Here is an 11,649-nt window from a genome sequence, read left to right as displayed (position 1 = left end):
ACTCGAAGGGGGTAGGAAAACAGAGTTAATAACACTGCTTACCAAAAACAGATCCCGTATGAAGAACTTGGCTCTGGTAACTTTGGGATCTTCTCCCGCGTCTGGTGTCGCTGTAGAAATTACAAGTGGAATTTTATTTAAATAACGTGAAACAGAACTACAACGCTATGAAAACTTAAAAGGAATTACCAAGTTGGACTGCGAGCCAGGCTGGTGTGGCTCTGTGGTTGAGCATCGACCCATGAACCAAGAGGTCACTAGTTCGATACCGGTCAGGGTTGCGGGCTAGATCCCCAGCATGGGGTGTGCAGGAGGCAGGCGATCAGTGACGTTTCTCTTTCATTGATGTTTCTCTCTCTCTGTTCCTCCCCCTTCCTCTCTCTCTAAAAACCAATAAAAACATATTAAAGAAACAAGAACAAAGCTGGACTACGATATACTCATAGCATTAAAAGACACATATGGCAACCTGGCCAGCGCGCTAAATGGTTAGAGCATTGGCCTGTGCACCAAAGGGTCATGGGCTTGATTCTCAGTCAAGGGCATGTACCTGGGTTGCTGGTTTGCTCCCCGGCCTGGGCCAGGGTGCATGTGGGAGGCAACCAATCGATGTCTCTCACACTGATCTCTCTCTCTCTCTCTCTCTGGTGGTAGGGGGATAACTGCCACTCAAATAAAATGACAGCATCTCACTGAACACAGGCCATGCCCGCAGCTGCCTTCGCCGTCAGCGGTCTCTGGCGGAGAGAAGACCCCGGTCTCCAGGAGCTGGCACCAGGCCTGTGGCTGCGGCTGCAGGGGTGGATCTGCTCAGCCAGGCCACATTCCCATTCCACTAGCCTTGTTCTTAGAAAGACCCCCTCCTACTGTTCCTACCACAGACTACAGCATCTGCAGCCCCAATTAAAATCAGTGTGGTACCAGGCCAGTGTGGTTCAGTGGTCGAGCATCGACCTATGAACCAGGAGGTCACAGGTTGATTCCCGGTCAGGGCACTTGCGGGGTTGTGGGGCTCGATCCCCAGTGTAGGGCGTGCAGGAGGCCGCTGACCAATGATTCTCAGTCAAGGGCATGTACCTGGGTTTAGTAGTTATACAAATAATCTTACATGTTGTGGTCTGTACAGTGTAATAAACCAGAAATAAAACAAGAATATATGAGAGAAGATTGTTGCCCAAGCAGAGGGAAAGTCTAGAGAATCATTTTCAGACAGGACATGATGTTTCTCTCTCTCCCTATCCCTTCCTCTCAAAAAGATCAATGAAAAAAAAAAATCAACATGGCACCCACTCTGATCTAGGCCCTTCCGAGCCTTTTCCCCATTCGCATTCTGAGTTCATGGAACCAGTCGATAGCTCTGAGGCCCTAGAAGTTTATTTTCCTAAACTCCAGGCTCCAAATCAGCGTGTTCTCATCACTGTCTTCCCTTCTCGGTTACGGCCACTGTGGTCTGGGGAGCTCTGCAGGCGCTGAGTCAGCCCTGACCTGGAGGCCTGCCAGGCTTGGCCAGGGAGGTGCCAGGGCAGGCCCGGTGCAGAGGGGAGGGAGGAGTGAGCAGGGGAGGAGCACAGTGTGACTGAGGGTGTGGGGGAGGAGAGCAGTATTGCTCAGGGGTGTGGGGAGGTGCAGCTCTATTTCCTGGACAGGTCAGGACTGGCCTCAGTTTGTGGGAGATTAAGTCAATGTTGATAGGGATCTTACGCATGTTTGAGAAGTGTTTCAGAAGTCCAAAGAGTTTTCTGGAAAGTTGAGTGACCAGAATCAGGGAGCCTGGGAAGGGAGCTGCACTGACCAGATTCATAGCTGAGATGAGGGTCAGGGCCAGGGCCCAAAGGAGGGGAAAGGAAGCATGTGTCGTCCTGGGTGGACAGTGAGGTAAGCTCCACAGTGCTGACTGGATGGGTCAGGGAAGAGGGGGCTGGGGGCTGGGGAAGTTAAGGCAGAGTCAGTTGTCAGGAGACAGGAAATCAGCAACAGAGAGGGCAGCACCAGGCGTGCTCTGAACACCCCCTGGGGCGGGGGTTAGCCACCTGAGCTTGGGAAGCACACCCTTGGGCTGGCTGAGGTCCCTGCAAAGAGGCTGATGAATTTTCCCACCTTCTCAGCTGGAGTTTCTAGGAAAGTCCTTTTCATTCTGCTCGATCCAGTGTGGGATTCAAACGTAAGAAGTGGTGTGATTTTGCTGTAAACAAACCTGTCCTCCGAGACTCTGGTGGCCCAGGGTCTGCTCAGAACTGCAGAGCAGCAGCTGGAAACAGCTCTGCCGGGCAGGGCCTCCTGCCTTCGCACTGGAGTCCCGTTCCCAGGGGCACCCTAATGGGAATCACCAATGTCGTAGCCAAAGTCACCCCTCAGACAAGAGACGTAAACACGGGGCGGGAAGCCCGGGCTCCGGAGGAAAGGTCCTCACAGGCTCCACCTGAGTGACCTTGAACAAGTGGCTTTACCTCTTTCAGCCTCACTTCCCACAAGAAAACAAACAACGAAAACTCCCACATAGGGCTACTGGGAGGGTTCGGCGTGCAGGTCAATGCAAAAGGCTGACTGAGGCCCAGGTGAGGCACCAAGAGGCACAACTTACTCCAACGGATGACAGATTCATACCCAAACTGTCCTCTCTCCAACTGCACAGTTCAGGTGGAAAGTCCAACTGCAATTTTTACAAATGGAAGCCGACCCGGAAGTCTTAGGCCGCTCCTACCTTAGGGAGGGGCAGCCGTCAAGAGGAGTGATTTTCATTAACTGAGTGTCCTAGAGCCATCAGAACTGTTGGAACTATAGTTATTGGGCTACTGAACAATGAAGCCTTTTCCTTCATCGGGGGAAGCTTGTTTTGAAGCCTTACCATCCTCAGGAACAGTGTAATTTGCATACTCTGGGAAATAATCCTCAATTTTTGACTTCCCTGCCAAGACTTTCTCTGCCAGCATATCTTGTTTGTTCAAGAACAAGATGATAGAAATGGTCCGCAACCACCTGAAAAGGAGAAATAAACACACACATTGCACATCCACTCTATGGGAAAGAACAGCGAGCGCAGGAGGAACTCAGTGACGAGGGGAGCACTGCGCCTTCCTGGCGGGGATCGGCCTTAGCGCTGCCCGACAGGCCGATATCTCCATCGCGCACTCGGCCGCCAAGAAAGACATTCTTAAAATGGTAACTAAATATGGCAGCTGACTCAGCAGTTTTAGCGCCTTCTACCTTATCTTCCCTGGGGACATACACACACACACTGGTACCAAAGCTAAGGATTACTTATGTAAGAAATACACTTGGATTATTTATGGTGGGTGTAACTTACTAAAGTGTCAGAAAACTAGAAGTTACAGCGTTGTTAATAAGATACAGGACTCCTGAGCTAATCGCACAGAACATAGTTGCGGCTGGCTTGGTTTTTCCTGCCACCTCTGAGCAGGTCTGAGTTCTCCAGACTGGGCAGAATGTTCATCAGATCTAGATCTAGATCCCGGCGCTGGACAGGTCAGGCTGGGGGTGGGGTGGGGCGGGGGGCTCAGGCACCGTGGAGGTGCAGGCAGGAAAGTTCTCCGTCTCATTTCGATAGATGCTGGGAACTGGCTTAACAAGAGTTCAGTGTGCCCATCAGCAAAGCCTTTAGCAAGTCCATTCCTTCGAAGGAATCAAGCTGATGAGTAGCACACAGGAATCTTACCAGGAATTAGACACACAACCCATTCTTCCCCCACATGGAAATAGCCTTAAGGTTTCTTTCGGTTACAAAATACACAGCCCTTGCCCTGGCTGGTGTGGTTCAGCTGGTTGGACAATTCTATTCCTGGTCAGGGCACACGACTAGGTTACGGGTTTGATTCCCAGTTGGGGTGCGTGCGAGAGGCAACTGAGGTGTTTCTCTCTCTCTCTCTCTCAAATAAAAAAATATCCTCGTGTGAGGATTAAAAAGATACACAGTCCTTGTAAAAATGAATTTTTAATTATAGAAAACTTAGTAGATAGGAAAAAATAAAATGTAATTACACCAGGAACACCCAGAGACAACTATTAGAATGTTTATGTTTTGACTTTTCATTTTTTTTTCTATCCTCACACATATTTATCATGTTTATAAAAATAAGTTCAAGGTGTTTTTAGATCTGCCTTTCATTTAACAACGTTGTGGTCATTTTCCCATGTGACTGTGTGTGTGTGTCTATATCTATATCTATAATTATCTCTATTTTAATGACTCCAACATTTCTGTGTATACCCAGTGTTTCTTGACTCGTTCTTTCCCACTGTCTTAATAGTATAAAAATAAGAACAGCTGTTGAGCACTTTATTAGAGAAATATTGGCCTGATAACCTATTGGCCTTTTGCAAGGACAGCTTATGTTTCTGACCTCCATGGTGCTATTTCTCCCCAAACATTTCAGAAGACACTGATTTTTAACCCCATGTGCAGTGTTTGGTGTGTGTGTGTGCCGTTCGCTCCTGTGCAGTAGTAGCACTTTCAGACAAGGTTGTGCTTTTGAACTGTAACTGACCGTAGGGGTCACCTAGCTGTATGTGGATGCTTAAAACTGGCACTTTCTAAATTCTGAAAACCAAACCAAACCAAACCAATTTTGTACCCTAGATAATAATCTTAGGCTCTCAAAACAGAGACTTAAATTTTCTTCACAGCCCTGGCTGGTTACTCAGTGGTTAGAGCGTTGGCCCTTGCACCTAAGGGTTGTGGGTTCGATTCCCCATCAAGGGCACGTACCTGGGTTGCAGGTGTGATCCCCCGCCCCGGCAACCAATTGATCTCTCTCTCCCTCTCCCTTCCTCCCTCCCTCCTTTCCACTCTCTCTAAAAATCAATGGGAAAAAAATGTCCTTAAGTGAGGAATAATAAATTTTCTTCACAAAGCACTAGCAGAGCTCCATCAAGGAACGGTCCATGTTAAGTATGTCTGTATGTGAGATGGACTAAAAAAGCTACTTCCTGCAGTTTTTGGATTTACCGGTAAGGAACGAATGGCTATGTCTGGAGAACAATAATAAAAGTGAGCTGAGTGATACTTTTAATGAAAGAAAATTTGCAATCCAGGGGTGAGACTGAACTTATTTTTATAACCTGTTGTTCCAGATGCTTTCGAAAAGGTCCAGGGACTCTCTCAGCCTGTTGGTGTTGTTATCTTCCCGAATCACCATGTTGTAGCTACTGCAGGCTGCCACGTAGATGATGGCGGTGACATCTGAGGGGAGAAGAGAGGAAGTTAGACAGATGTCACTGGGGGTGATGATAAAGCACACATCCAACTGCTACCATTTGCAGGGTGACTGTCATTCCCAGACCGTGAGAAAGACCGGAACCAGCACTGTGTGTGCAACTAGTCCTTCAGCCACGTGCCCGGACAGGAGTCCACCCATATTAGCAAATGGCAAATGGGAGCTGGGGATACTTAAATTCCTTACTTATGAGAATCATATTTAAGGCATTTTATAGATGATCTCATGCAAAGCTACTTAAACATAGTGGCAGGAGTGAGGGGAGAATTCATCCCCTTTTCTTGAGGGTGCACAGAAATCACCGTTAAAGCACTGGATCCATTTTCTTCTCTCGTCCCTCTGGCCACCGACATCAAACATGCTGTGGAAGGAGAAGAGGACGATAATTACTTGGGGTGTGAGGACGCACCCTGTACTCTGTGCTCTTCTTCACGCTGCCCGCCTGCAGCACAGCCTGTGTGGCCTCGGCCTGTGTCACCTCGGCCTGCGCGGCCTCGGCAGCCGCGCAGGCCGCTCAGGCAGCCCCGGGACTGCACCAGGGAGCCAGCCTGGGAGTCCACAGCCAGTCGTTTCTTGGGTCACAGCTGGCCCCGTGGTCATGGGGTGGCTTGGGCTCCTCTTCTCAGGGCGGCCTGTGCGGCGCATCCCTCTGCCCGCGTTTCTGGCAGCAGTTTCTCTCCACCTGCCCCACCTGCCTGGGGTCTTTCTCATCTTCGCAGGCCTCTCCAGTCTTGGAGTCCTCCCTTCCCTACACTCACTGCATGCACCTCAGGACCACACAGTCACATTTACTTCTCCGGAAGGATGGCAATCCATTTGGCCCATGCCAAATTATTATTGTTTCCAGCACACACACACACCAATCCCGGGCCCATGCCCAGCAGGCCCCAGACAGCAGCAGGGAGGGCTTCCTGCCCACAGCCCCGCAGCAGGCCTGCTCCCAGCAACACACTTACTGAAAGTTCACTTTGTCCACTTGGAATCGGGTCTCAAAAATCCCTGATGTCAGAACTCTGCATCTGAGAAGGTCCTGGAGCAGGAAGAGAAAAGCAGACCAAGGGACACCATTGGTCTCCTTCAGAAGGGAAGCCCGGGATGCAAGCATCACGGAGCTTTTCAAATAGCGGTTTCTTCCATTGTAAGAGCAACAGCAGTGCAGTCCTTAAAACTCAGACAGATGTGCTCTCTCTCCCTCCCCGACCCCCACCCCGAGAAAGTCACAGTTAATGCATTGGTTTGGTCTTAGAGACTTGATAGCTGTGCTTTTATTTTTTTCAGGATTTTAATTTTTAATCACTGATGAGTGTAGCCACTGTTGTGCTCCTGACAACCACACCTCTCCCTTAAGGTTGTGGGCGAGATGCTGCCTGCACTCTCCTGATATTAACCGATATAACCGAGAGCCAGCTGTTCTGGGTTTAGAGCCATTTGGGTGAGAAAGCAAAGGAAGTTCAGCTGCACTCACAGATCATGGATGCTTTGGACTGGGTGCTAACAGAGTTAAGATTTCCTCTCTCCCCTGCACACTTCTCTGCTAAGATGAAAGATGACTGTGGCCGGGAGGGGATGAGAAAGCCATAATTTTATAAGCTGACATCTCTTGTACGCTTGCCAGATGTCAGGGTATTTTTTCTGATCACAAATCCATTGTGGTGTTAATGAGGCAGACACTGCAATCTCTCCGGAAGCTGGGAGGTGGTCCTCCCCTCTCAGCCTGAAGAGAGGAGCCTCATGGGGATGAATGACTTAAGGCTGGGAAGGCTCCGTGGCTCTGCCAGGTAACTGAGTGCTCGCCCACAGTCAGCCCCAGAGACAGGTGGGCTTGAGGGATGGAGAGGAGCTCAGACCTCCAGGCTGTGCAGTGCAGAGAAGAGAGCCTCCCTGAGACCCCACGGCAAGGCCCTCCGGGGACAGGGGGTGGGGGACGCAGTCACGGGAGTGTTGCAGAGGCAGTCTGAATGAAGCCCCCTAACTTCTTTGGAGCTCACTTGCTCTAGAGGCGTCCAGAGGGCGCTTAAGCTGAACAATTCATGGTTCTCCAAGTCTCTACAGATGCCTGAGGGTCAAAGGTTTGGGGGCCACGGAAGGTCCCTCTCTGCTACTTGCAAAGGGGTAATTTTCCTGGCTAAACCCCTGGAGAGTGTGCTGTGGTTTGTGACTCTGACCAGGGCCAGAAGCAGGATGGGCAGGGTTTATGAGGCGAGGGAGGCAAAGGTTTAGTTTTCTGTGGAGAGCTCCAAGAGGAATGGGAATTGCTTAGTCCTATCCCACAGATAACATTATTTTGATATTGGGAATGGAGAAATTTAGTACATTTCAGAGAGCTAAGTCTACGGGCCATTAACAGGGCATAGCAAACATACCACCTGTACATGCAGGGACAACATAATTTGCAAGAAGTAGTTATTTGAAGAAAATTTTCCTTAATCCATTTAAAGACAATCACTGACTAATACTGGCAATTTCTTTGACCTCACGAGGTTCCAACAGGTGGCTCAGCTCTGAGTTCACGTACCTGGTCTGTGGGGGTGTAGTCCACCAGGCTGACGCTGTCGATTCTCTCCAGGAAGCTGAAACGAGAGCCAGCAGTGCTCAGAAAGTCCTCAGATTCCCTTCTCCTGGGTTGTGGGTGACACTGGGACAGCCACACCAGCACGGGACAGGGCAGCAGGAGCCGAGGGAAGCTCCCATTTCCCTTCCTGCACGTGTCTGCCCAAGTAGCGTAACAGTCCTGATTGACGTAGTCATGCTACCAGAACTACCTTCTTCTACCTTCTTCCCTCTGCCTTCCCTCTTCCCTCTTGTCCAATGTTGTAGGGTGGGGGGTGAGGGACCACTCAGAAATTGGGAGGGACACAGACTTCCTTCCAAGGCTAAGCTAGTAGAGGAAGGCCATGGTGGGATGTAAATACAAAATGGGAAGTGAGAGATGTTCCTTTAGCGTAGTAAGTTCCTGATAAGGTCTGAAACCTTAGGAGTACGTGTGTGTGTATGTGTGTGTGTGTGTGTGTGCGTGCGCATGCGTGTGCAGGTTTAATCTGGGGGGCACACCTGGCAGAAGCTATAAGACTGGTCCCAGAGATCTGATATGAGACACAATAGGAGGCAGGGAGGAGTAAGCGGCAGGAAAGGAGATCACACTGCACCTGCAGGTGGTAGAAGACAGGTGCTCGCCCTCCGCTGCACCGCCCGCTCACCCTGCAGAGGCACCCTGTGCATCTTGTCTAAGACAGCACCCTTGTCCACCTCCACGCCAACCTGGCTTTATTTTTCTACAAAGTGCTTAGCACGACCTGACATGTTTTACATTCATTTGTTTATTGTCTGTTTCTTCCTACAAAACACAAGCCGCCCAGAACAGGCCTTTGTCTGGCTGGCCCAGGTGTCCCCCGGCACCTCCGAAGACCTGACCCCTGATTACTTGTCTGATGAGTGACGTTTGCTCCCCCCTCCTCCTGGAGCTGGAAGAGGTAAGCAAGCAGGTGGCTGAGAGGCCCAGCCCCCAAAGGACACGGGTGGTCAAGACCCAGGAGCTGGTGGGGACTGGTAGCTGGCGGTCAGAGGGCACCTGGGGAAAGAGAGGGCAGCGGGGCTTCAGAAGGGCAGGGGAGCGTGAGGAGAGGGAGTGGGCTCAGTGGCCCAGGTTCTCCTGGCCGTGGGTGCCCCCGTGGCCAGGGCGAGGCTCCTACACTGAGGAGAGTGTATGTGACGTAGACAGGGACAGGGTCGGGCTCCCCTGCCTGTCCAACACTGGAAGGTTTGGGCACCATCACTGGGTATGTGAAGAAAAGCAAAGATCGGGCCTTCTCCTAAGCCCTTGTACTTGGGGCATTCTGCATAGCACAGAGGTGCTATCTCCCATCTCTGCTCGATCCCCCACCAGCACCCCACCAGCCTGCACTGCAGGTCTTAAGATGCTTTCAGCACGGGCAAGAGGGAGGCCACAGACACAGCAAGACCACTTAACTGTCGTGGTCACCTTCACTCCTCGCTAAGGACAGTCCCAGTGTCCTGCTGCGGGGATGGCATGTTGGTGCCCCTCCATCCATGCGCCCTTGATTTGGCACAAGGCCCGGCTGCCCCAGGACCAAGACCTACCTCAGAGCTGCAACAAGAGGCAACCAACTCTGTGGCAGGGGAGCCACCGACAGGATGTGGGGAGGGGCTAGGGTGGATCTGCTGGTGTTAGAGATATCCGTTCAGAGACAAAAGGCTGTGAGGGCAGTGTCCCAACTGAGGCCATTTCAGCTGGAAGCCAGGGCCAGGCCCACGCAAGGGGAAGCAGCTGTGGGGGGAGGTGCCTGTGACTGCACTGGCTGCTGCGGGAGGAGGTGGCAGTGTCACTGAGCGGCCAGAGGGACCCTGATCTGCCTGTGGCCCTTCCGGGAGGTGCTGCTCCACGCATACCAGGGGTAGATGAATTGGCCTGGCGTGCGGGGCTGGTGCCTGAGATGGAGCAGTTTGGACAGAGTACAAACAACTGAGGAAATGCCACAGGAGGGGACCGCCTGGGAGCTGGAGAAACAGGTTTGAAAACCACAATGCAGTTTGGCTAAGTGCTTGCTGGTCTTGAATTTGGTGAAGTACGCACTGAGTGCCTGGCCGTCTAGCAGGAAAGGAGTCAAAAGATTCTGTGATGGAGGAAGAGGTTTCTGCCCCTGCAAAGGGAGCTCTGGACTGTAGCCCAGACCTCCAGGAGGGTCTCGGATGGGGAGCTGAGCTGTTCCCTGCCCCTAACCCCAGCCCATGGGCTACAATAACTTGATTCAGAAAGGATCCGTTCTCCTGGCTGGAGATGGATAATCTGACATGTGACACAGAAACCAATAGTCTCTGATTAAAAGGGCTGGAAGGAACTGAAAATTAAACGAAACATGAAGCCTCTGGTTATAGAGTTTAGGAAGCAACCAATTTCTATCAGGATGCAGAGGGGGTGGAGGGAGGTGGGTGACTCGATTAACATGTTAATAAGTAGTATAAGTAGAAACAATGGAATATGGCTAAAAAAATACATGAAAAGGTTCTGATGGATGGGGGAGTACCTTCCTGAATGCTGCTAAAAATACATGGTTCTGAGATGTCGATGACAAAGGCATCAACAAAGATGTCAAGTTCTTTTCCCATCCTCAGACTCCAGGATGGGTATTCGAGTTTTTTCCAGCTCTGATGCTTAACCATCTAAGGGAGCTCTGAGAAGCATCAATGAACATTTCCAAGAGCATCTCCTGAATTGTTACTGGTGCTGACTGGTGTTCTGAGTGCATAGGTTTCAAGTTTGTGCAATAAAATAAAAAGTGAAAATTCCTCCGGCATGTGAATGCATCCCCAGTTCTTTGAGACACTCTCTGAGGAATAAAGGAATAAAATAAGAATCTATAAATTTCTGCCACATTTTGCCTAGGTCTTTGGTTCAACCCACATATTTCTCAGCATGTTGTAGAAGTACTTCATATCAGGGCTCCTAAGATAATACAGGGCGTCCCCAAAAATGTATACACACACTCTGAATAATTATAAAGGCAGTTTTATTAAAATACATTTCATTTTCAAAATTGAGCTATCAGCTGTTAAAGTGTGTATGCACTTCTGTGGGGCACCCTGTAAATAGAGATGAGTTTTAAGGGTCTTACTAATTATACACAGAATTTCACATGACTACATTTTACAGCTTACATTGTCTTCTTAAATATGCCACCAGATTAAAGAATCCCCCTTATAGACCATCCATTCACACTAGATACATAGTTGTAAGGCAATACCGAATTACAACTGTAAAACATCACCCGCATATGGGCACTATGAAAAAGCAGTTAGCCCCAGCTGGTTTGGCTCAGTGGATAGAGCGTCGGTCTGCAGACTGAAGGGTCCCAGGTTCGGTTCCCAAGGGCACAGGCCGGGGTTGCGGGCTCAATCCCCCCCAGTAGGGGGCATGCAGGAGGCAGTCGGTCAACGATTCTCTCTCATCACTGATGTTTCTCTCTATCCCTCTCCCTTCCTCTCTGAAATCAATAAAAATATATTCAAAAAAGTAGTTAAAAAGCATTTTATTTAGATCTTCTTCCATTTTCTGCTACAGCTGAGGATATTTATGTTTGCAGAAGTGTTTTTATTCCCATCATTTAGATCTTCTTTCTGTTTGATATTGGTTCAAAATAGCAATTCATTGTTTATTTCTCATCTATTTCTGCTCCTCTTCTAAAATAACTTAAAAGTCACAGAGTTCTTATGCCCATGGAATTGATCATGAAAAGGGATAAGGAAGGGATCATGAAGAGATAATTTATTTAAAAATCATTTACTTTCAACATATACATTTATTTAAATATATTTAATATTATCTCTGTGAAAAATTTACCAAGTTGGAACTCTGTCAAGGTAAGTAAAAACCTTTTCTCAGTGTTATTGAAATTGATTTCAA

At 49.5% G+C, this 11,649-nt stretch overlaps 1 protein-coding gene across 2 annotated transcripts in view; it reads right to left on the bottom strand.

Annotated features, from left to right (window-relative positions):
* GNAL (G protein subunit alpha L) overlaps positions 1–11,649 on the bottom strand; it is a 101,188-nt gene that overhangs the window by 4,584 nt on the left and 84,955 nt on the right. For both annotated transcript variants that reach the window (XM_070420677.1, XM_070420678.1), the window contains exons 6-11: positions 7,747–7,801; positions 6,188–6,261; positions 5,534–5,592; positions 5,077–5,197; positions 2,846–2,976; positions 43–110 (exon numbers count right to left, since the gene is read on the bottom strand). In XM_070420677.1, the coding sequence (XP_070276778.1) occupies positions 43–110; positions 2,846–2,976; positions 5,077–5,197; positions 5,534–5,592; positions 6,188–6,261; positions 7,747–7,801 (508 nt within the window). The remainder of the gene's footprint in view (positions 1–42; positions 111–2,845; positions 2,977–5,076; positions 5,198–5,533; positions 5,593–6,187; positions 6,262–7,746; positions 7,802–11,649) is intronic.

This window comes from Myotis yumanensis, unplaced genomic scaffold, assembly GCF_028538775.1.
Source record: "Myotis yumanensis isolate MYYU_CA2020_CCGP unplaced genomic scaffold, mMyoYum1.0.hap1 SCAF_7, whole genome shotgun sequence".
In the NCBI taxonomy this organism is placed as follows: domain Eukaryota; kingdom Metazoa; phylum Chordata; class Mammalia; order Chiroptera; family Vespertilionidae; genus Myotis; species Myotis yumanensis.
This window is presented reverse-complemented; position numbering and strand designations above follow the sequence as displayed.